General features: G+C 37.7%; 1 protein-coding gene across 1 annotated transcript in view; it reads left to right on the top strand.

Annotated features, from left to right (window-relative positions):
• The window catches only part of epha4b (eph receptor A4b), a 114,779-nt gene that overhangs the window by 6,998 nt on the left and 81,562 nt on the right, over positions 1-26,219 (top strand). The window contains exons 2-3 of the mRNA XM_016494338.1: positions 5,947-6,011; positions 12,174-12,834. Of these exons, the coding sequence (XP_016349824.1) occupies positions 5,947-6,011; positions 12,174-12,834 (726 nt within the window). The remainder of the gene's footprint in view (positions 1-5,946; positions 6,012-12,173; positions 12,835-26,219) is intronic.

Here is a 26,219-nt window from a genome sequence, read left to right as displayed (position 1 = left end):
ATAAAATAATAGTTTTTTTCCCAAGGTTGCATTATATTGACCAAAAGTGACAGTAAAGGCATTTGTTATGCTACAAAAGATTTTTGTTTCAAATAAATTCAGTTCTGTTGAGCTTTTCTGTTCATTAAAAATCCTGAAAAAACTAATAAGCAGCACAACTGTTTAATAAGAAATGAGCATAGAATTTGATGGCCGATATTATTTATTTTGATCTTCATACTAAAACACTGATCACACATTTTATATGCTATTAATGTACAGTAATATGTGAAATCGGGAATCAAAATAATAAGTAGAAACTAATCTGAAGTACCTTTGAAAAGTGTCATAGAAAAAAAAAATATCTTTAATCAGACAGATGCTGCTTTAAAAAAAAAATATATATATATATATATAGATATAGTCACTGAAATATCTGGAATCTGAGCCTGGTCTCATGAAAATGCGTATAAATAGTACGCCAAATAAAAACGAAAACTCGTGGTATTGATATGCAAAAATGGACTTTGGCGTGCATATGATACGCATGTGTTTGGCGTGCATATAATACGCAGTTTTCGCGTGCATATGATACGAAATTTGTTGGCGTGCATATGATACGCAGTTTTCGCGTACATATGATACACATCTACCCCACAACCCTAAACCTACCCATCGCGTAGCATATACACGCCAAAGTCCATTTTTGCGTATCAATACCACGATTTTTCGTGTTTATTTGGCGTACTATTTATATGCACTTTCATGTGATCAGGTTGGGAATCTCTATCTAATATGCTTTTATATATCCCGTTCCAAGCAAGCTGAGAGTTTGGAAGAGGAAACCGCCTCTTCAATATGCTTTTCTGATGACTTTGGCTCGTTATGGATGCAGCCCATGATGGCTGGTAGCTGCTCGCAGGCACACTGACTCGGCCCTCAGCAGTGATTATGTGCTCACTAATGTGCCATTGGCTGCCGAGTGACCCAGCGTGGAGAGGGCTGACCGAACTGCACCGACTCAAGCGTTCCTTAATGTCTTACTGGATCGAGATCCACAAATCTTCAGTTTCCCCCTTGTTGTATCCCTGTACCTCCCTGTTACCACGACAACACTCTGGCCCCTGCCACTGAGAGCGTAACGAAAGACCCTAAGCACCATTGATGGCCTCATTCAGATGGAGAAATGCATCAGAGAGGATGAGAGGTGTGTGTGTGTGTGTGTGCATTTATGTGCTTTATCTATTATAAACTTTGTTTTTAGACCTAATGTGTTCCGTAGGTAGGCTGGTACAATACACCTTTTAATCTTCATTATCGATTCTGCTTTTCAGTAAGCAGTCTGTAAATTCACACCTGTGACAAAGCGTGTGTTTTTTGTCTGCCGCTCCCATTATGAAGTCGTGCGGCTCTACCTAAGGTATGGGAATGGCTGGCGGGGAATTTGATTGCTGGCAGGTAGATTAAAGCACCTCTTCCGCCGGGGTTAGAAAGCGAAAGGGGATGGAAGTGGAGATCACAGCCAGAGGAACACTGAGCTCTCCCCACTCAAAGTGTCCGTAATCACCCCTGGCCTGGACTCAAGCTCTTCAACAGCAGGCGAGAGAGAGAGAGCATCATGGAGGATCTAAAAAAAAAAGAACAGTTTTGATGTTTGTCTCAATTTCTGGATGTGTGTTGTTATGCTAATGATCGAGTGAGTGAAATTGTTTTTTCAGTGGCTGATGTCAGAAGAAGCATGTAGATTAACGAAGAATTCAAAGATATTGAATATTTTTTCAAGGCTGCATTTAGTTGATCAAGATACAGAAAAAACTAATATTATTAAAGATTACAGTTTAAAATAAAATGTTGTCTATTTTAATAAAATATTTTATTCCTATGATGGAAAAGCTGAATTTTTAGCAGCCATTATTCTTGTTTTTAGTATCACATGATCTGTCAGAAGTTGTTCTAATATGCAGATTTGGTGTTCAAGAAAGGTTTCCTTTATTATTAATGTTGAAAAAAGTTGTGCTTCTAAATATTTTGTGGAAAATATTTTTATTTTCAATATAAATGTTTTTACTGTCACTTGATTAGCCTACTTGAATATATCCTTGCTGAATAAAATTATAAATTTATTTAAAAAAAATATATATTTTCAAAGATTTAAACGGTAGTGTATAATTCTGTATAATATTACATTTTAATGTGATGAAGTTAAATTCATTCAAATATTTGGGGGAAAAAATGCGAAAACATGCATTAGCGATTCCTTAAATGAGACCTATAATCTATTTAAGTAATTCAAGCAATTTTAATCACTGCCGGTGTGAACAACCCATTATCGTCAAATGCCGATAATCTTAAACAAATGTACAACACACCCTATATTTTGCTAACTTACAGATCTTACCAAACTTCGGTCCACTCCACCAAGGTTCAGATGGCAGCCTTCACACTTATTCAAATGAACTACACTAACAGAGCAATCACACCAGGCTTTGTTTTATTCTAACCAAGCCTGCCAAGTGTGAACACACCCTTAAACTGCCCAAATGTCAGCTAGTTTGTCAGCCTGGCCACTAAAACTAATTTCATATATGTCAGACAATAACCAACATTTTCCTCTCCTTATGCTTCCCGTAGAGATTCACTAATGCAAGAAACTGAAAGTGCAAAAGATCAATGGATTATGATAAAAGTGTCGTATTTAATGATTTATCACAATAAAATCCTTGAGTGGACTCTAGCTTGTCTCTGGGGCGGCCTGTTCCAGTAACATGGTCCCATAGTCTCTCTGCTTTTCTTGCCCATGTAAAATGCTGCCCGCTGACGATAATCGATACATGAGCATGCCTGTTTGAAACCAAACCCTGTGAAGAGCCCATGCAGTCTGCTCCGGCAGACAACAGAGGCCATCATGGGAAAATGATTCTCATGTTGAGTTGAGAGAAAAATTTATGACTGCAGCAAATATGAATCCTCTACTTTAAGGACAGTGTAAAAATCCTCATGGTAAATGATCAGATCCGTTTTATGTAAGGCGGAGATAACAGGAAGTGTGAGATCAGGCAGTGTTTAATTTGTCATAACTGTGAGATGAGGTGAGATATGAATCTCACTGTAAAGTGTTTTGCTGGGTTTGATCTGGTATTGAGTCACTGATGGTGTTTTGTGTCTGGTTTTATCGGATGATGAATATGAGCAGGGCTGGGACACAATTGGAAAAAACAGAGAAGACGAGTAAGAAAGAACAGAAGAGAGAAAGAGATGAGAAATTAGGAAGGTTATCTATCTATCTATCTATCTATCTATCTATCTATCTATCTATCTATCTAATCTTTTATCGTTCTCTTTTTATCATTCTATCTTTTTATCAGTCTATCTATCTATCTATCTATCTATCTATTGTTCTGTCATTCTGTCAGTCTATCGTTCTATCTATCTATGTTATTTCTATCTATTGTACTATCGTTATGTCTGTCTGTCTGTCTATATTGTTCTGTCATTCTGTCAGTCTATCTATCATTCTATCTATCTATCTATGGTTATTTCTATATATTGTACTATCGTTATATCTGTAAGTCTGTCTGTCTGTCTTTCTGTGTCTTATCTATATCTATCTGGTTATTTCTATCTATTGTACTATCGTTATATCTGTCTGTCTGTCTGTCTATCTATCTATATTTTTCTGTCGTTCTGTCAGTCTATCTATCATTCTATATATCTATCTATGGTTATTTCTATATATTGTACTATCGTTATATCTGTCTGTCTGTCTGTCTGTCTATCTATCTATCTATATATCTATCTATCTAGCAGATAGATAGATAGATAGATATCGGCCTTTCATCTTAGCTAAGCGACTCAAACAAGACAAGCAAAATGCAAACTCTTTTTTTTTTAAAGAGTTTCTTTAAATTTCACTTCATGCTGATTCTAATTCCTTACATTAAAATTTGCAAGTGGTTTTCACTTAAAGTTATGTTTGTGAAGCCTCAGAGTTGAAGTGTGATGCTTGGTGTTTAGTTAAATAAAGTCTCTCTTTTGTTTCACCACCACAGGCTTTATCAGCAGCTATGTGAGTAATTGATATAACAGTCATCCACCTGTGTTATCCGCATAATTGCTGGCTTCCTCTTTCTGCTGCCATTTCAGAATTGTTTATCCTGATTTAACGTGTCTAAATTAGTGGTTCTCATCCGATACGGCAGTTGTAACGGGTCAGCTTCCGCCCTGCATTAGACAGTGTGTTATTAAAGACATCAGTAATCACTAGGTTTAGCCAAACAGAGACCATAGAGATGCTCTTTATCTGTTGTGTGCAGTTTTAAAGAGCGACCTTTCCTCAGCAAAAAGGGTACCTGTTCACTGAGCAAATGGCCTCAGCAAACACTCTGACACACTTTCGCTGCAACTTTATTCATTTACAAATGTCACCGTCACTGGGGCGTAATGTGTTGCATCAGGCGTAGAGCTCTTTGGAAAAGCACTCCTCATCAATCCAGAGGATTTAGATGGGCGCAGAAGAGAGGAGGAGGAGGGGAGATGAATCTGGCTTTACTGAATCACTCCATAAAAACACTTTTTTTGTTTCATTTTGTCTTTTATATATATATAATATTAGGCTGAATAGATAAATGCATTTTTATTAAAATACATTTTATTTAAAGACTTTATTTAAAGTCTTTTATGATTGGCTAACCACTTTAAATGTAAAATGAGCAATTGGTATTCATAGCTCTGTGTCGCTGTAGTTGTTTGGACATTTTTTGTAGTGCACAGTATGTGAGGTAGAGCAGATCCCTCTCACCGCTTAAACCACTTAAGATCTGCATGCCAATAACTTGCATTTGTGCCAATATATCAAACGTGCTGTGCTCAGCATTTCTTTATGCGGATATCCTGAGTATTGACTAGAAGAAGTTGTGATTGTCTGTGTGTGTGTAAGTGTATATCAGTCAGTTCAGATTTGAGTTCAGTTTTAAGGCTGCATTATTTTTTCTAAAAAGAATAATATAATGATTGATAATTCTGTGATAGTTTTATTTTAATTATAATTTAAATTAATTACATTTTAACAAAACACTATTTAATAACAACATTAATATGTCATGTATTATTCAAATGTATAATATATATGACATTTTAATAAAGATGTTTTAAATTCTGATTTTGTTCAATTAATTTCTGTAATGTCACTGTGACGGCTGAAACACCAAAAACAATACCACCATATTTCTATGGTAATCAAATACACGTGAATCAGTGTTTTGATAATTTTGTCTTTTAATTCTGTTCATGAAATGTAGTATTGAAATGTAGAGCATGGTTTCCAACACTTTATCAAATAAGCCATATGTGTATGTTTTCCTCAATGTGAAAGCGCAACAACAAGGTGATTAAAAATGAATAGCTGTCGATGCCAAGACCTTATTTACCCTGGAATGTAGATCATAGCAGAAAAACACAGTTTGCAACCTTCTATGCGAGGAAGAGAGAGACTAGCCTGAGAAATTAAATAGCCTCTTAGATGTTTTTTTGACCCATTCCCCTTGGCATTCACACGCATACTCATGCGTACTCCAGAAATGAAAATGTAAACCATCAATACTGCAATCGAGAGCAAACTTTGTTTTGCCCGTAATGCTGTGTAAGACATGAATGTGTTTTTATTGATAAATCTGATTTACAAAACAGTCTTTCTCTCGTAATGGGTTCCCAGCATTGGGTTTCGCTGCTAGATGAACGAGGGCATTGTTGGAATGATTTAAACCGTGGGGCTAGACTCTCGACCCTCAGGCTACAGACCTGATTGGCTGCAACTTCTCTGTGATTTACTTGCCAAATATGAAATCTCATCAAACCAGCTTGTTTTGCTCACAATATGTCACGAGGTTGAGTGAACTTTAACAAATCATTTATTTTTTTTCTTTCCCCTGTGTGCTCTTTCTCTTTCTCTACCCCTTTTATTCTCTCTAGTTACATTGCTGGACACTATGTCTGCTCTGGGAGACCTTGGCTGGGAGGCCTACCCAGCTGAAGGGGTGAGTAACACGACCAATAAAAATCAAGACACAAACACACAAGCACCCCAAACGTCTTTAATCAATTCTGACTCTTGCAACCTGCCAAAATTATGGTGCGTTTTGTCTGCACCTGTTTTACACACAATGATTTGAACCGCGCAGGGACAAACGTTTTAAAATTAAAATGAATCTATGCTCCTGGGCTTCGACACACTTTTGAACCCCTCTAGCACATAATTTTTTTTCTTGCAAACAATCATCTGTAATCATGCCGTCGTGTTTCAGATGTGCTGGAATTGCATATGGTTAGACCTGACCTGCGCATGTATATTCATAAGAGTGGATACAGCATACATCGGGCTCATGGGAAAGGGAGGCTGTAAGCGCTTTCTCAAGTTCTTATAAATAGGAGCCAGTGTTTTTTGCATGTGTAAATTGTAGGATGTGGTGTCAAGGTCATGCAGAGTCTAGTGAGCTTAGACCTGTTTCCAGCCAAGAGGTCTTCATGTTCGGCTTAACACCAACTTCCCCAGTCGCTTACTTCCAATTTATCTGAGGAAGATGTCAAGATTAAGAGTCTCTAAAGCTGGAACACAATCCCCTGTGCCAGAGAGCAAAAGAAGGAGCCTTTATTTTGAGTAGAGAAGGCCTGTTCTGTCTTTTTTGAGGAACCCAAAGTGGTCTAAAATAATTGAGTTTGCAAAAACCATGGTGAGCTTAAAAGGAAATCAATCTTTGGGATTTCACAGCCGCCTTTTAAATGATTTAATAGAGATGTCAGAAGCTAGATCAGATTGTCTGTGCCCCACATGTGTGTCTATGAGAAGTGTCGTGTAGCAGCTAAATCTGGAGACGAGCAGAAATTACAAATTATTTTTTGCTGAAAATAGTACGACAGACATGAAGTCTGTACCCCTTCTAAAACCGAGAAATATTAGACTTGCATAACAGAGTATGGCATTGCGTAACAGGCTGATATGTTGTCAATAACCCGAACCCGCTACTTCTCCTGAGGAGAGCGCATGCACGCTCAATGACATTTAAAATTTAAGTTGTGGAGACAATGCAAAAGCTGTAGAGCAAGATCCTCAAAACAGATACATCCTATAAGCCAAACTTATGAGTTATGAGATTTGTCATTTGTTTAATAGTCACAGTATTCTTTGCAGGTCTTTTACATTTGTATAGAGAAGATTAGCTTTTGTAAATGGCTTGGTGTGTTTGGATTGCTGTAGTGGGATTGAGCACGGCTGTAGTGTGAGTGAACCCATCAGCAGCTCCTCAGCAGATGACTGGAGTGTCTACATGGGGCTGTTTCTCTAAGCCTGCATTCCAATTTGCATGCTGTCTGTCCTTCATAATACGCAATATTGGAATTTGTGTGTTCTAGGGATGCATGATATCTGGACCATATCACTTATTGTCGATAGATTTAACATCTACCATCTAACATCAATGGATTGTGCACAATCACAACAAATATAAAAAATTATAGTAAATGGTTTAGAGGTTTTCTTTCTTTAGTAGAACTCAAAATTAATAATTCATATTTTTTACTTTACATTAGAAGGTTATGATGGCATCTAAAGCATACCATTACTGATTTGATTTTTCTTTTTCAAAATAGAGTGCTGATTTTTGTAGGCCAATCCGGAAGTTGTAGAGGTTCCCTCTACAAAAAGCCATTAGGATTTTTCTTTAGCTTTTGGATTATTACAGAGAATAAGCTCTATGATCAACACATGTTCATGATTCCTAGTCCTACAGATTTTATCATGATAATCTTCACATATGAACACAGCTTTTATGAGTTTGGCATGATGACGTTTAATGGGACGATTGAACCTGAAGTAAAAAAAATGCTATTAGGATTCATTCCTGCAGCACTCTGTACTATTGATTTTTAATATCATTCATTTGGAGATCTGCTAAAGAAAAAAAAAAGTCTTACAGCCTGTGCAAAGGGGAGATGTTGTAGATGTCCCAGTGCTGTCTTATTTAAAATGTGTTGTAGACATCAACAGCTTTTAAATAGATAGTATTCCCTTTTTACAGCAAACCACTAACCAAATTTAACCATAAATTATCAGTTTAAGAATCCAAACTAAGAGACTTTCGTTACTGGATTGGGTGACTCCCACATACTGTGAGAGTCTCTTCCAATTGCCCTGTTTCCACATGACGTTTGTTAAACTCTTCAGAGAACATTCCTCCCTGTCCCCGTGCTGTGTTTACCTTAGATTCAGTGATAGTAGGAGTCTCTTTGTTTTGCTGGTATGGCAGTTATTTCATGGGAGTGAACTGTAAGGCTAAATCAGATCTCACAGTCGCGGCTGGCGTTTCATACTTGAGGATTATCGCGGCGACCCGTGACCCGCTGAACCCACCGAAGGTGCGCTGTTGTGGAGCGGCTCACAGGAAAGTCGGCATGTTCCCAAAGCGGCCGCTTCACCTCCGCTGGATATTTACCTTACTGACTCAATCGACTGCTACTTGACCTTCACAGGTCAAGACTAATACAGCTTTCCCTGTCCCATATGTGGAAGGTTTGTTTTGGATCGGCTATCAAATTGCCATAGTCATTTAGGGTATGTGTGCGTGTCTGTTACTAAAATAGAAGGGAGTAATTCACCTAGAGTGATAGAAAACAGGTAACTCTAATAACATGTCCTCCAAAAGAGGCCTTCTGCCCCAAAAAACAGACGTTCTTTTAGGGATTTAAAGTCAATTGCACTTAAGTATCTTAAACTACCAGATGATTGTGGGCCTGCAATTAAGTTAAGCCAATGAAGGGCTAAGCAGACCCCCTGATCTGACATATTTGCTTGGCTTCAAAGCGGTCAGACCCTGTGAATGGTGACTGGAGAATGGAGTTAAGGTATTTCAGATGAGACTCTATGTGAAGCGGCCAGCTGGAGACGCTAATTGACAAGACGCCCACGTCACACTTGTGACCGCTACATTGATTGAGAGTGGCTATGCTTTACCTCCTGTCCAAATAACCTGTTTTTCACTTAACAATTGTGAGTGTGTGTTGAACTAGCTTGAACGTAGGATGATTTATGAATGTTTCGGTGTGCGCTTTTGCTAGAGGTTAGCTAGCTTCGTTCACGAATATATCAACTGCACATGGCCAATTTCCTTTCAGATGGCTGTGCCCTATCATGGCATACTAAAATGTGTAACTAAATTGTATGTGCGCGTCTGGAGATCTGGAGTGTGTAACACAACCCTCTAGACTTTTGTGTAACCACCCATCTGTGGTAAAATACTTCATGAATTCAGACAATGCATTCCCAAAAAACTTTCCATAGTGGTTGGGTTCAGACCAACTTTTGAAAATAAATAAACAGAATAGCATAAACCTGCCTTTATCCCTGTATAAATATTCCTTCAAATGTCATAATTATTGCACTCAAAGGGAAAGAACATACCCAAGACATGCAGTGGATGTGTCACTTTGATCTGTAATGTTTGCCCATTCCCACCAGTCAGCATATGGCTCAGTTTAAAGCCAAACTACACTAGAAATTGACCCCGGTGCCTCGATCACTTTTTTAAAGCTATAAGCTAATGGCAACGTGTCATAAACGCTCTCTTTGTTGCTATGACATCATAGCTAGACAGTGATGTGCACTCCAGACTGTGCTGTGCATGGTATAAAATACTTCAAATGCTTGATTGCGCTGATGTGGAAAATGGCTCTTTTGGAGACATTCTGATGTACTCTGTCTCCTTGACCATTTGCTTAAATGTGACCCTGGACCACAAAACCAGTCATAAGGGTCAATTTTTCGAAATTGAGATTTATACATCATCTGAAAGCTGAATAAATAAACTTTCCATTGATGTATGGTTTGTTAGGATCGGACAATATTTGGCCGAGATACAACTATTTGAAAATCTGGAATCTGAGGATGCAAAATTGTCTTTAAAGTTGTCCAAATTAAGTTCTTAGCAATGCATATTACTAATCAAAAATTAAGTTTTAATATATTTACAGTAGGAAATTTACAAAATATTTGAATGGAACATGATCTTTACTTAATATCCTAATGATTTTTGGCATAAAAGAAAAATCAATAATTTTGACTCACACAATGTCTTTTTGGCTATTGCTACAAATATACCCCAGCGACTTAAGACTGCTTTTGTGGTTTAGGGTCACAAATGTGCACCCATATTCAGCTGCCAATCAGTTTAAGGGTTGTTAAAGGATTAGTTCACCCAAAAATGAAAATGCTATCATCATTTACTTACCCTTGTTTCTTTCCAAACCCATTTGACTTTGCCTTTTCCTTGGAGCACAAAGGGAGATATTTAATGTATTGGTTGCTCTTTGCTATTCAATTATAATTATTGAGGACTGGAGCTTTAAAGCTTCATAAAGGAAACAAAAGCACCATAAATCATACACGTCTAAATGATTTGCATGCTGTTTTTCAAGTCTCATGATAGTTTTGTATGATGAACAGGCTGATAGTTGTTATTTACTCCAGTGATCTGTCCACTGTGGTAAGTGGATCATTTAGTCAGTGGGTTTGATTTATGAACAAATCATTCAGATTAATTGTATAAACCTATTCATTGAAACAATTTGAATGAAAATAACCATTTGTAGATGATTCTAACATTAGCTACTTGCCTTTTCTCAGACAAAGCCATCGTATAGCTTCAAAAAACTTGCCACTAGTCATTATTGATCGCTTTTATGATACTTTTATGGTGTTTTTGCATCCTTTTTTATGCTTGAAAGCTCCAGTCTACATTTACCTTAATTGGAAATGAATGAAACAAACAAACAAAAAAAAAAAAGTCATACAGGTTTGGAACAGCTTGAGATTGAGTAGAAATAAATTTTTGTGTGAACTAGTCCTTCAAAAGAACACAGTGCTCTTTAAAAGAACCAAATATAACTTTCCCTCTCTTCTTGCAGTCACAGTGGATTGCTCCCATCATGCACTGTTCAAGAAATCTTAAATGAAAGTGATGAGAAATGTCTTCAAGCGGGAACTCAAGTGGTCAACAACAATTTCTGAACTCTTAGTATTTGAAGTCTAGTATTTTACTCGCTGATTGATCAGAAGCTCGAATGAATCCCTAAAATCACTTAGAACTGAGCCGGTGGTCCTTCAGCTCATTTCTGCTGCAAATTATACAGAGAAGGAATAGAATTTATTGAAGCAAATCAGAATCATTTTTGAGAAGCAGCCGTTAAAGAAATTGCCCACCCCTCTAAGACTCCCTGGATGGTTTATTTTCTCTGCCTTTAAGGAGTGAAATGTTACTTATGCATGAAGTGTTCCAAATGAAGAAACCTTAGACAAGTGGAAGCAGATGGCAAGAGATGATGGGAGACGAGTCCCTTAAACATACTCTATCTACTGCTGCCTATACTGGAGACATGCACACTCACACACATAAACAGAACTAGCTGAGGCACCCTATGTGTTCCATAAATGTACATGCAGTAGAAATAAGATATAACAAATATTTACATAATATGCATGCAATATTTAAGGCTAGAGTTCAGAATTGATTTGAATTTTTTTTCTTATGCTCATCAAGGCTGCATTTATTTGATAAAAAATACAGTAAAAAGGTAATATCGTGAAATTAATTTATCAATTATTAGTTTAAAGGAATTGTTTTCAATTTTAAATCATTTTAAAATGTAATTTATTCCTTTTGAAGACTGAGCTGAATATTTGGCATTCATTACTCCAGTCTTCAGTGTCTCATGATCCTTCAGAAATCATTCTAATATGCTGATTTAGTGCTCCAGAAACATTTCTTATTATCAGTGTTTAAAAAAGTTGTGCTGGTTAATATTTTTGTTGAAGCGGTGATGCATTGTATTTTTTATTTATTTTTTTATTCTTTGATGAATACTGTAGAAAGTTCAAAAGGTTTAAAACATCTGTAACAATTTAAAATCTTTACTGTCTCTTTTGATCAATTTAATGCATCCTTGCTGAAAAAACAATTCATTTTGATAATAATTATAAAAAAAACTGTATGTGTATATATAATACTCTTTCTTACACACACTAAACTTTCTAAAATATAAAATAAGTTTATACCACAAAACAAACTTGAGACAGAAATGTCACAGTTCATATTAAAACTGTGAAAAAATGCCCATTTTTGCAACCATAACAGTTGTTCTGTCTGTTGCAGTGGGAGGAAATCAGTGTGATGGATGAGAGGAACACCCCCATGCGCTCCTACCAGGTGTGTAATGTGATGGAGGCTAATCAGAACAACTGGCTACGCACTCGCCACATCCCACGAGATGGAGCGCAGCGCGTCTACATCGAGATTAAGTTCACCCTGCGTGACTGCAACAGTCTGCCTGGAGTCCCTGGCACCTGCAAAGAAACTTTCAATATGTACTACTATGAGTCCAACAACCCCAACCTGTGGTTTATCAAGGAGAGCCAGTACATAAAGATCGACACTATTGCGGCCGACGAGAGCTTCACGCAGACTGACGTGGGTGATCGCGTTATGAAACTAAACACTGAAGTGAGGGACATCAGTAACTTGAACAAGAAGGGTTTCTACTTGGCTTTCCAAGATGTTGGAGCCTGCATCGCCTTGGTGTCCCTGAGGGTCTTCTATAAGAAGTGTCCTCTTGCCGTTCTGAACTTGGCCCAGTTTCCCGACACGGTGACAGGAGGAGATTCAGCGTTGGTGGAGGTTAGGGGATCTTGTGTGAATGACTCGGAGGAGTTTGAGGCGCCGAGGATGTACTGCAGTGGAGATGGTGGATGGCTGGTGCCCATTGGACGCTGCGTCTGCAAGCCAGGCTTCGAGGAGAACAAGGACTACTGTCAGCGTGAGTTTTCTATGCAGCATTTTTTACTCCTGTATTGGCACAGTTGACTTAAAGTATTTAGACACTTTTGTACTTTCAAGTTACACTTTAAAATGTAGGGATGCACAATGTTTTTTTATTGCCCGATATTATACTTAATATTTTATAAGATATTTAATTGTGCAAGCTCTTTCCTGCATTTAACTCTCACAGAAAGTTAAAAACACTAATTATTTAATAACACTGTTTAATGTAATCTGTAGCAAATTTCAAAACATATAGCCATTTTTCTGTATATTATAATGTTGTGATGCTTAAATTCACTTGTAGCATTTAAAATAAATTACTTTAGTTTTTAGTATTTTATTTTTGATTTATTTAGACAAAATAGTATAGAATTTTAATATCTGCCATCAGCCATAACATGAAGATAATTTTCGGCTTATTGGTATTGGACAGAATTTTAATATCACTGCATCCCTATTAAAAAGTCATTGCATTACATAGAAATATCAATCCAATCAATCCATAGAACTAAACTTTCTTTTCTTTTGCAAATACTTTATACAAATACTAAATGAATGCTGCTTGGCTTTATGTTTTGTTACATAATGCAATGACATTCATGTATTTTAAGTGTGGCTAAAGTGTCCAAATGCTTGCTGGGGTCACTATATAATAAAAACCATGTTTTTCTGACTTTATTGGGCAATTTATTTGATAATATGACACATTCTGTAGTGATAAAACTCAGAAAATAACTGCAATCTGTTTTTTTTAGCAGTTGCAGTCCCTTTGTTTGCTTCAGAAGTGAGCATGTATGCTTGTGTTTGTGAGCAAATGCAAATAAGTTTGCAATGAAAGTAGCTGAGGGCTTCAGTGACTCATTCAGATTCACTCTGTGCCTCGTTTCCCTGTGTCGGGGAAGGTAGTTGTGCTCCAGGATACAAATTATTGAGACATAGCATTCCACAGACTATCTGTTCTATTTACTTGCTCTGCAAATCCATAGGCCTTCAGCACACAGTCTAACATTTATTCAACAGTGTGTGTTCGTTGGATGAGCAAAAGTTGTCTACAAAAAAAAGTCTAAGCCAGCTGTTGAATTAAATTGTTTTTAAATTTGTTTGCTTTTTGTTTCATTTAAAGCTAGTGTAATAGTACCTCAAACCTCAGATCTTTTTCATTCGTTGGGTTAATACTGAAGCAATAAAGTTTGAGAGGCCATGCAGCTAAAGGGTGTTGTTTAGCACTATTCACAATATAACCTTTTTTATGTTTACTACAAAATACATTAAAATTAATACATTTTCATTAAAACATTATTTTCCATTATTCAAATAGTTCTAGAACTTTCAGTATGGTCCCTGACATGTAAGCTAATGTTAATAAAGGCCTTTATGGCTAGGTGGCGAAGAGGTGTTTTGAGTCATACGTTTGGTTTTGCTGTATTTATTTTAGATCTGTTTTTATTTGATCTGCTGAGATCGTACTGGCTTTAATTGCTCCTAATTCATCTTGCATTGCTCTTTTGCTGTTTTGATTTGTGTGTACCCTGCAAACATGTTGGAACATAAAAAGGAAATATCTAGCAACCCACACAGCCCTCACAGGCTCAGACCTCTTGTTGACTGAAACTCCTACTTATTTTTATTTATTTGCATGTGGCATCATTATAAAGTGCACGTTTGTTTTATTAACTTTGAGATCTGGGACGGCTGTGGAAGGTGGAGTGGAAGCGAGGAAAGCATGACAGGCTCCTGTGAGTGTAATCGCGGGGCTGTTGTTCTCTTTCTTTGTGCATTTGGCTGTTTCCCATCTAATGGCTTATGAGTGGCATCATGTTGTTTGCTAATGGGTAGGCTAGAGTGACACAGAGGGACCTGCTGAGGAGCTAATGACAGCACCTTCATGATGAAGCGTTAGCAGACTTCACACCACTTTCAAACAGATATGATCTCCATTTTTCTGTTAACTACATTGATTTTGTGCTTTTAGCTCTTTTGCTATGTATTTTTACGTTAGCTTGTGCTAATTTCATAGTGCAGTAGTTAGGTTGATCATACATCCTCTTACATGTCCTGGCTGGGATTTCTAAAATGATTTTGGTTTTGTTTTCCTATTGTTTTCACACTTGCTGAAGGTGATGACTGAAAAGTAGTTTAACCAATGCAGGCATTGTAATCGACCAATCATGGTGTGCAAGAAGGTGTGTTATACAGAAAACTAGTTATTTTTAATTAAATTTTGTGTAAAAATATCCAAAGACCTTTTGGAAGTCCAATAATAAAAATACTGAAATTTGAAATCGCTGTTGATATTACATCCAGGGCATTTATCACTCTAGAAATGGATGGTCAATTGAAAACATTGTGAAATACAGTGTCCTACATAGCTTTTCTCTGTTGGATATTGCAGAAACAGCAGGATGGTATTAAATTTCAAACCCTTCCATGCCTTTGAATTTCACGAAATGCGACAAACACAAAAATTGTGTTTTGAAACCGTCCCTCCTTCTCATGCAGCAGGTCAAGGAATGGTCACTCTTTGCAAAATAATCTTATCAGAACTAACAGCTTCACACAAAGACTAGACTAAAACTAAAATTAAAACAGGCCGCCAAAAACAACACTAATCAGAACGTGCCAGTGTAATGAATTGCTCCCTGCCGGTCAATTAACCTTATTCAAGACAAAGCTAGCTGTATCTTTTCCGGTCCAATCGCTCATGTGAGATGTCAGTGGAAAAAAGAAATAAGAACTCACCGAAGGCCTTGCTAACAGAGCGCAAGACTCAATAAATAAAGATTGACTGTGTTGAGCTGTTTCTCAGTGTGGTGGTCTGCAGGCCAGCATGACAAAATGACTAATCATGGAGGTCTATTGGCAGCGCAAGGCCAGAGGTCGTCTAATATATGGCCTTGTCCTTCATCTCAGGCAGTGAATTATAGCTGTATGTGTGTGGGTATGTGTAAGCGCAGGCTTTTTTTAGTTTTCACTATAGCGACTTCATTACACATCAGGCCGGCAGATGGTTTTTCATATTTAGTACACGAGTTATCCCTGTAAGCTCTGATTATATTGCAGATTTGTGAATGATCCTCCATCTGTATTAAGCTGCAACTTCAGAAAACACATGCAAATAGAAAAAGCACCAGCAAATCAAGAAAACATGTTCATCAGTTTGACAGCAGGTGCTGCAAATGCTTACAATGCAAACAAATAAAGAAACGCACTGCAAATGCTCAACACAACCAAATAAAGAATTTGATTTGCAGCACGTTTCTTTGTTTGGTTGTGTTGTGAGTATTTGCAGTGCATTTCTTTATTTGGTTGTGTTGTGAGCATTTTCAGCGCATGTGTTGTCAAATTGATGAAGTTGTTTTTTTAATTTGCAGGTGTTTTTTTCTATTTGCAGCGCGTTGAGCTCTCTCGGCCACCGTACAAATCATTAATATTAGAATGATTTCTGAAGGATCATGCGAGACTGAAGACTGGAGTAATAGCTGCTGAAAATTCAGCTTTGCCATTGCAAGAATAAATTAAATTTTAACATATATTAAAACAGAAAATTATTATATTAAATTGTAGTAATATTTCACAATTTGACTTCATTTTTTATCAATTAAATGCAGCCTTCCTGAGCATAAGTTACTTTTTTTCAAAAACATTAAAAAATCTTGTAAATGTCCCTCTGCAGCAGTTCTTAAATCTCTTTCAAATCTCTTTTCAATTACTGTATTTCACAGAGATGCATATCAAGTTTGAATATGCAGGTATTTGAATGAGATTAATAGCAAACAATGGCTTGAATTTCTCTTTTTTGCTTTTATTATGCTTTATTTCCCTTGTGCTTGACAGCCCTTTTCGTGTGCCACAGAAGAAAGAAACTCATACAGGGGCCAGTTGCATAAACATATGTTAAGACTGTGTCTTAAGGACTAGTTTGACCAACTAGCTAACGAAGAGGTTATTAGACTTACTTTTTGGATTCAAATTAGACCATTCTCCCTTTTTATAACTGACTTTAAGAAGTTATGACCAGTCTTAAAGAAAAAAAATTAGATGACTAACATTTTAAGACTAGTCTAAGCGGTTTATGCAACCTGCCCCAGGTATGGAACGACATTGAGGTTGAGTAAATGAAGAGAAAGTATGCATTTTTGGGTGAACTAAACAATCAAATATGTAGGCAAGGACATTTAGAGTATTTGGAGAGAAGTGGGGGTGGAAGGACTTCTACATTTATCTGATGGAAATTCAGGGGAAAAAATGAGGACATCTCATTCTTTTCACAGTTTGTTGATTGTGAGCCAAGGTGAAATGAGTGTTCACCAAAACAGCAAGCTTTTCAAATATTTTCGAGGACTTGAGTGCTGGCTAAATTTGGAAACATTGCTTTAATAATGCCCACATGGGCAGTTGTGTTACCTGCCCAGCACTGTTATTAACTGGAAAAAATAAAAAAGCATTGAGCTGCTGACATTCTCAATGAGCCAGTGAAGGCAAAAGGTGTGGTTTTTCACACTTGCTCCAGTGTTTATGCCCAGGAGAGCTGAATCCACGCTCTCCCCGGAGCCAGCGCTCAGCAAACAAAAGGTCAGAGCCCTCGGAAAAGTGTGTCAGCTGCGCTGAATAGCCTCTACGGTGAAACTGTCAGCAGGCTAATGTATTAAAATGAGGCATTTTTGCTTGTCTTCTTTATGCAAGGTAGGTGCTAATGGACTCATTAGCCAGGCCCGCCTGCCTCTGAAATGGCAGCCATGCTCTAATTACTGACATTTTCCATAGTACTGTTTTTGTAATATCCGTGTTTTTCTTCAGCTGTTCCGTGGTCGAGTTTCGGTAATGGTCACCCCTCCTTCTCGACGAGGGCTCTAGCGACACTCGGAGACCACTCAGGAGATGAGGCTGCTGGTCCCTGTTTAAATATTCATTAGGACTCATGGATCCAACTGTCTCTGATTAACGTGAATAAAAAAGGCTAAGTGCTTTCATTTAAAAAAGGCAACAAATAATGGAAAATGATGACATTCAATTAGGCTTGGCTATGTGCTGCCCGTCAACGCTTCTCATTTGGAAGTCAGCAAGGAAGTCCATTTGAATGCTGATCAGCGTATGTTTGTTCAAGACTGCGTTTTTTGACAGTCGTGCATAAATGTGTTTGAAAAGGCATGAGTGTGTGCGTTTGGTTCAGTCGTGTTGTCCTCTGTGCCGGGGCAGCAAGGCAGGGTAGAGCACTGGTACATTTCCATAGGGACCTCTGGACATAGCGTGTTCCCTCTGTGGTTTTCTCAGATGACACAGACGATATCGTTCTGCATATAAAATATTAATATCCTCATAGTTACATCTTTTAAAGTTAGTTCCCCTTCGGGAACTCGAGCTGCGTCGGAAAACGCTAGGGGTGTTAGAAGCTCTCTGTAGGCCTCCCTTTGAGCCTATCGAGGAGATATCAGATCGTCTTCTCACGTTAAAGACTGTGTTTCTCTTGGCTATATCTTCTCTAAAGAGAGTTGGTGATCTGCAGGCCCTTTCTGTGGCTCCTTCCTATCTCGACTTTGCGCCCGGTCTGGCCAAAGCTTTTTTGTACCCTCGGGCGGGGTATGTCCCTAAGGTCCCCTCCTCTACACCACGGCCTGTCGTACTCCAGGCTTTTTATCCTCCTCCCTTTAGGGAGCCCGACCAGCAGAGGCTTAATTGTATGTGTCCAGTGCAACGTCCACAGAGCTGCCCGGTGGAGAAAGGCGAACCAACTGCTTGTGTGTTATGGTCCCCTTAAGAGAGGTCATCCTGCTTCCAAGCAGACCCTCAGCCGGTGGATAGTGAATGCCATTACTGTTGCCTATGAGTCCTCTGATCTCCCCTCACCATTGGGGGTCAAGGCTCACTCAACAAGAAGTGTGGCGGCCTCCAGGGGCTTTCTGGCAGGAGTTCCTATGTCCCCTAGCGTTTTCCGATGCAGCGTCTCGTTCCCTCGGGGAACCATGGTTACATACGTAACCTGGGACGTTTTTCATGCACTTTTTGAGTATAACTGCATTTATCAGAATGATGGCTTGTCTGTGTATGTGGCGGGTGAGTAGATTGTGATATAGTGCACTGCCACACTTTCAGCTTAACTACAGAGGACATCAAATTATACAGCCTTCTTTAGTTTCAGATGATTAAATAAAGATATTCATATAATGGTTTATATCACTTATACTGAACATATCTTTTTGTATTAAAGTTTCAGTTCACCCCAAAATTAAAATGTACTCATTATTTACTCACCCTCATGTTTTTAAACTAGTATAACTAACCAGTTAGTACGGCTAACCAGTAATAACCAGTATGATGCAATATTCCAAATCTTCTGAAGTCATACGGTAGCTTTGAGTGAAGAATAGAGCAAAATATATGCTGTTAAATAATGATCTTCCTCCTCAAGTAAGCTGTGACTGGAGTTGAACTGAACCAGTTTGATTTGTGAGCAAGTAGTTCAGAAAGGTTTTGTGAACCGGATCAACTGATTAATTAAAAAGACTTGCTTTTTGCTCACAATTCGTTTACAGTTCATGATGAGCCAAGTATGTAAGAATTTCAATAAGAAATGAGTTTGCTTCTCACGCAAAGCTATAGAGTTGTTTAAACCACTTTCATGGTTTAAGGTGGTTTTTTTGTTTTGCTTTTGACAGTATCAGTCCTCATTCACTTTCATTATATTGAAAATGGTTGCCAGAATATTGTTCAAAAGCTCACATTTTTTGTTCCACAGAAAAGTGAAAGAATTTTAAAAGGGTTATTTTGTATGACATAAGGTTGAATGAGAATTTACATGTTTGGGTGAACTATCCCTTTAAATAGGTGTTATGGGAATTCGTCAGCAGTTTCACAGCAATGTAAAACAGAAGGCCATCATTTACTAAGTTCAGCTTAACATGCATCTTGAATGCTGTTTTTATTATGGATTCCTTAATGTATATTTAATGCTGGATCGGATGTGGAATTTAGTGATTTGAATCGGTCTGAAATATGCTAAGATGCACTTAATGAGTTTACAGTAAATCTATCATCTATCTTGCCAGAATTGGCCATCTTCTGAAACTCAGATGAGTTCTTGTTAACCTCTATTGGCGGTGGTTCTTCCTGAGTGGTTCACCCTGCTTTGTGGCTTCTTTTTTCCCCTATATGTGGCATTTTGAAATGGACCGGTCCAGATCTTTTACACCCTGCTAGGTAATTAACATGCTCAGGCTGTCTTCAATCTCAAGGGAGCTCTCATTAGAACAGTCCTCTTTCAGTGGGCTTTATTCACAGCGTTGGAGGCCTATCTGATAAGAGCTGTCTGTTCTCAGGTCAGTTATTGTGTTGCTGCTGGCTTCTCATATCAGCTGGATGAATAAGGCTGTTGCTCTTTTGGTTTGAAGTGTTCAGGATGGGTAGATAGGGCTTGTTTCTGTTGAGCTCACATTGCTTACATGAATAGAGGAGTGCACATTTGTCTTTGCATATGTCATGTTGAAGGTAGTCTTGTAGAGCCAGACTTCTGAATATCAACAAAGCCTGGGCCTTCTATCAGTATTAAACAGGTTGTAGCTGATTTTAATGCTTTAAAATTTATTTGTATCAGTTGATATTGAATAATTAATTGTGCATTCTCGTGTCACCTAATTTTTACATTTAGATTACATTTACCATCACCTAATGATTTAATAACACTGTTAAATATATTTCAAAATGCTAATTTCAACATGAATATCCATTGTTTACACTGTGCATTATAATGCTGTGGTGCCTAAATTAACTTGTAACATTTAAAATGATTGATTTTAGTTTTTAGTGTTTTATTTTTAAATTATTTTGACAAAATAGTATTTATCAATTTTTCAATTATCAGCCATAACATAAAAAAATGTCTTAACAGTAATGGCCAGAATTTTTGGTGATTAAATATTTAATTTAAACATAGAAATATATTTATTAATATTTATAGAACATTTGGATTAAAAATAGTAGTAAAAGAAAGATTATGATGCTAAAAGATTAGGAGATATTTAAAATTCTGCACTGATTCTAGATCACTAATTAAATTAGCAAAAACGTCAAGAGTTTCCATGCAACAAAGTTCCAGCAGAACGTTTTTCAGCTAGACTGTGTTGTACTCATTCAAACCTTTCCAACCAGATTCCCAGAAATTGCATAAAACCAACAAGTCCGATTGAGGCTTGGCATTTTGAAAAACCTCTTGCATCAGATGATCGGTGAAACTACTTTGCAGGAAACCACAATGAGATGTTTTTAGGTGGGTAGATATTTATAATGAATGTTTTGGGCTGTTCCTGTGTACAATTTTTAGATTCTGCCAAATGTCAGAATTTTGACACGAGGCTGTGTATTTATAAGATCCAGTCAGTGTGTTGTATTCAGACTTCCGTGGTTCCCAAGGTACTGATGTCAGATATTGTCTGACTGATTAGACAGAATAACTGACTGTACGAGTCCCTGTGCGCTGTGTAGATTTCAGCCATCCTTTCTTTCTCTCTCAGAGTAACCCTACACGTCCATGGCAAAAAATAACCTGATGTGCACTGTCACAGGGATTATATCATTATGAAATTGAGATTTGCTGTCAAAACACACCACTGGATACAATTGCACTCATTTCACACTGTTTTGATTCTGTCTCTTCCTCTCTTTCCATTTTCTATCACGGCTTTGAGTTGATGGGTTTTTTTTTCTTCGTCTTTCTCTACCTGACCCCTGGAGGCCTGAAGCAGGCCATTCATGCTGTCTGCGTCTGCCACAACCAATTACAGTTCCAGCAGAGACCAGAGCAGCCCAGACACCTGTCATCTTCCACTCCTCTGTCCTGGAACCCAATATACTTTCTCTCTTCACTGACTCACTCTCACTCCTCCTCTGTGACGTTGGCCGATCGCTCCTACTTAGGTTCTTTAATTCCTTCTCTTCAGTTGGCTTATTTAATTTCTCTCTCTTCCAGACTTATGCCCTTCAGTAAGTCCTGCTGTCTTGCACTCTTTTGAATAGTGTGTCATGCTTTATTTCTCGTGCAGGATCCAGGAAATTGTATAGGATCAGCATGATGGTTCAAATGGGTGAACGGGTTAGACCGGTGAACAGGTCATTTTGTGATATCAGAATCAAAACACAATTTTGATGTGTTTTTGATGTGATGATTCAGTGTGAAGTAGGGCGGGGCGATATGGCCAAAAAAATTATCACGATACTTTTTTTCATATCAGTCGATATGGATAATTATCACAATAAATGTCAAATCTTTATTTCTTTCAAGTTTAAAGCCAGATTTTTGCTCCATAGTGAAAGTTGTAGAAACCAGACCATTAATTTTGCTTAACAAAATAAATATCTAAATAGAAAAATGTATTTCTTAATTTCTGCATGTTCTAATGAGTGATATTGTTTCAAATCAAGAAGCACGCTTGGGTTGCCTGATAATATTAATAATAATTATATCACCTTTTTGTCTCTTAGAAACGCACATTTGATAGTAGCTCGAGTTAGGATGAAGAGGTAAAGTTTTGTTCATTATCAAAATTAGTTAAGATCTCTAAAATTGTAGCAACCTCAGTTTTATATGGTTACATTTATTCTGACCAAGTTTTTATTTATTTATTTTTAAATTAAGCATCGGTCTCCCATAGTAACATGCATTAAAATCATTATAAACGCAGTTAAAACCACACAATATAGCACCTCAATACCATGGTAAAAATATAACTATATGGTGTTTAGGTAGCCTATTTCAATGAAAAACAGTAGTCTAAAAACATTCAGTATAAATGCACACATGCTTTAGCTTAATCACAAATACATACTACAATTATATACCACTACTCCTTTAATAAAATTCAGTGTGAATATCCCAAATTTCTGCCACAATACCATGGTGCAGTGAGTGTTACTACAGTAAATCCATGGTAAATGATGGCGATGTGTAGACTGAAAAGCCTTCTGACTGTCTCGTTGCAGTCAGGAGAAACACAGTGTTTCTCCTGTTTGGCTTTAAACTAGTTTAAATCACCGAGTCATTTGTGTTCATCGCTGAATTCAAGTGCTTCACACTGGATCTCACAGCGCTGTTTAGTGCTTGCGTGACCGAGTAAACGCATCTGCTCTAGTGAGCTCGCGCCGGCGGCAGTTTGAACTGTGATCCGAGCGGATAAACGGTTCGTGTGGCGCGATTCAAGCGAGTCGCGCTGTTTCGTTCCGCTTTTGGCGCATCAACATTATATCGAACATTTATCGAACTCTTCATATCGTTTTATCGAGGAAAAGTATATCGCGATAATGATCGTTATTCTAATTATCGATATCGTTATATCGTTATTCGTTATTCAGCTCTAGTGAAGCGTAACAAATAGTGTAATTCTATGGTAAGTCAGAATGACCATATTTACTAAATATTTTATCTACCAGTGGGAAACTGGTCGTGGAATATAACTACTGTATAAAACTAGTCATGTAACTGGTTTGCACATCCTGTGCACAGCTACTGCATTTTTCAGTTTCTTTCACTAGTGCTAAAAAGCCTTGTGTGTTTGACGTGAGTTGAAAAAAAAGAAAAATATGAAATTCCCCAGTGCATCCATCCATTTTATTCAGCTCAAAACCACTTGGACATGTGTCACTTCATATTTACGATTTCTGAACTCAACTAGGAACTTCCCAGGATGATTTGGAGGCAGCATAAACTGTAAAAAATAAAAATAAAAATGTACTTAATGTGATACCTTCTAAAATGCTGTAACTAGCCATAATATTATTTAAAATGACTAAATTAACCTTATGTCAGTAAAAGCCATATTTAAGGGTCAGATTGGGAAGACCGTTTTACTTTTTACAGTGTAATGTTCCTCTGAGGCGGGCTCTGGGATATTTAGTGTCTAACATCTCTGGCTGGGTCCAGCAGCAGACACTGGGTCAGTTTGCTGAAGATGCCCAGAGCTTTCTGGGTCGTTGAAGTGACAGCAGAATACAGATTCTGGCCATTGGCGAAAGTGCATCCTGGCTGATTGCCTGTGGGTCCCTCTTAAAAGCGATTAAGACCAGGCTGATTTGATTTCACAGTAGAGAAAGTGGGTCATGGCTCTCAGCAGTGAAAGAGCTGGTGAAGCTGGTCAACCAGCATCATTTTGTTAGCTGAGGAAGTCTTGCTATAGTTTAAAAGTCTGATGAGGACACCAGCATCCTAAAACACATATGCTTGTAACCACCAATATTGTTATTTTTATCAGGGAGGACAATTATTAATTCTTTAGCCTTTCCTCGTTTTACACTTGTGTCACTGCTCTCTGAAGTGTATTTATACAGTGACCCCCAAAAATATTTGGACACTTTCTGGTTCTCAGACATTAGTGGATTATGTCCAGTGTATAAGATGAACTACACATGTGGTTATTCTAATAGAAGACCTGTATGAACTTGAGGGGAAATGAACATTCACTTAAAGGGGTCATATGATGCTGCTAAAAAGCTTAACCACTGATTTCTAGTCGTGTCCTTTTTTGGAAGGCCAAGCAAAGTAGTTTCGCTTTCACAACGAAACAGTGACACACACCGCGGCGTTGAGTGAGCGGAGGCCGGAGGCCTAGAGTGAGCGGCGACGGCCTAGAGTGAGCGCAGGCCGGCTTGAGTGAGCAGAGGCAGGCGGGCTTGAGAACGGCGCGGTAAAGAATATCTCTTTGGATTTGAGACTTTAGTTTTGCAACTTTACAGATCTTCTTTATGCACCAAGAGCTTGTAACACTCCAAAGAGAAAGGAAAATTTGAAATCGCATCATATGACCCCTTTAAAATTATAGTTAGTTAAAAGTTAGAAATGGCTGGGAAAGAGTTCTGAGAAATATTGTAGGTCTAGAATCCTTTGCTTTCAGATTGTTATGCTAATTCAATTACATTTATACTAATTTATACTTTTTTGTCCATGGCTAAGTGTCTAAACTTCTTGTACAGAGAGTCCAAGTCTTAGACCTCAGTGACATTGACTGAATTTTAACGTAATTAAAACACAGAAAATGAATAAAACATATATAAGTTTTAGCACTATTTGTAATATAACAAATACAAAATTATATTATAAATAATATTTTCATGAATATATTTCAAAAATCCTATATTAACATATGCTTATAACTTATTTTTTATTTTTTTATTAGATATATATAATCCAACAAATTATCCATCATTTATTTTAAATTACCTTAAAAGCGATTTATTTTAAAACGGCAAAATGGTTTATGGATTTTTTTCCTCCTGAAAAGTACACAGACTTGTCTTACCAAATGTCTGTAGCTGTCTTAAAAGTAATACAGAGGTCTATCAAATCGTTGTCTCAGATATGTGCTCAGTGAAGTTTTGACTGAATCTCAGAGGAGAATGACACTCATAAGAAAAACAGACTTCATCTTTTAAAAGAGAGCTCTGTGTGATATATGAACTCATAGTGATATATGAACATGTTAGAAGTTAAAACAGATGTTATGGAAGGTTATTCTTTAGTCCTGCAAAATGCATTTTAATCTTTTGGGGGGCATTTTTAATTGTCTTTTGGCAGATCATGTTCAAATAACCCCTCTTCCTCTCACCAGAGTGTCCTGTCATATATCATAGGAGGTGTATGTGTGTTAAACCTGTATGTGGCGGCAGTGTGAAGCTGCAGTCAGTCAAGACCCACCTGATCCCTGTTAAGTTCATCTGAAACAGTGGAGGATCTTTGAAGGTCAAGTGCTCCCTGAGCAGCTACATTATTCCTGATCCTTTTCTCATTCTTTCTTTCTTTCCTGCGGTAGAGGGTCAGTCAGAAGCCGAAGACCTCTCGCTGAAAGAGAGCTCTTGAAGCTCTGTGTGTGAATAGAGGACATTTTACCTCATGCCAGATGTTTCGTGAGGAGGACTGATGGGTGATGTGGAACGACTCTTTGAATAAAAATCTGGGGGCCGTTTCCAGCCCCCTTTGCTCACATCCTCACAAAGCTTCAGTGTTACTCACTGCTGGCCTCAAATACACAGCTGCACCTCATTTTTAGACTGCATCACCCTCTCTTCCTCTTCTTCCTCCTCCTCCTCCTCCTCCTACTTCACCTCCTCTCATTCTCTCAGACTCTGAGCAAGTGAAATTAATAAAATTTATTCCCCAGTATTTCAAGTATAGGGGAAAAACCAGGCCAAAGAACGTGCGTAGCAGTAAATGTATGTACAGTTGGAAAATCTAAGGTCCAAATATAGATTGTCTTTTCCCTCATGGGACGATGCCGCCGTAATAGTTGTACAGAACACCATGGTTATATTCATAGCTCAATACATATTTTTTTGCTGTAATTGGGGACATCAGAGCTCATCTTTGCTTGGCCGGTGTAATATTGCAGATTGTTATGATTCAGT

Source organism: Sinocyclocheilus anshuiensis, unplaced genomic scaffold (assembly GCF_001515605.1).
Source record: "Sinocyclocheilus anshuiensis isolate Anshui unplaced genomic scaffold, SAMN03320099.WGS_v1.1 scaffold1638, whole genome shotgun sequence".
NCBI classification, from domain to species: Eukaryota; Metazoa; Chordata; class Actinopteri; order Cypriniformes; family Cyprinidae; genus Sinocyclocheilus; species Sinocyclocheilus anshuiensis.
The sequence above is the reverse complement of the archived record's forward strand: the minus strand, read 5'-3'. Positions and strand labels throughout refer to the sequence as shown.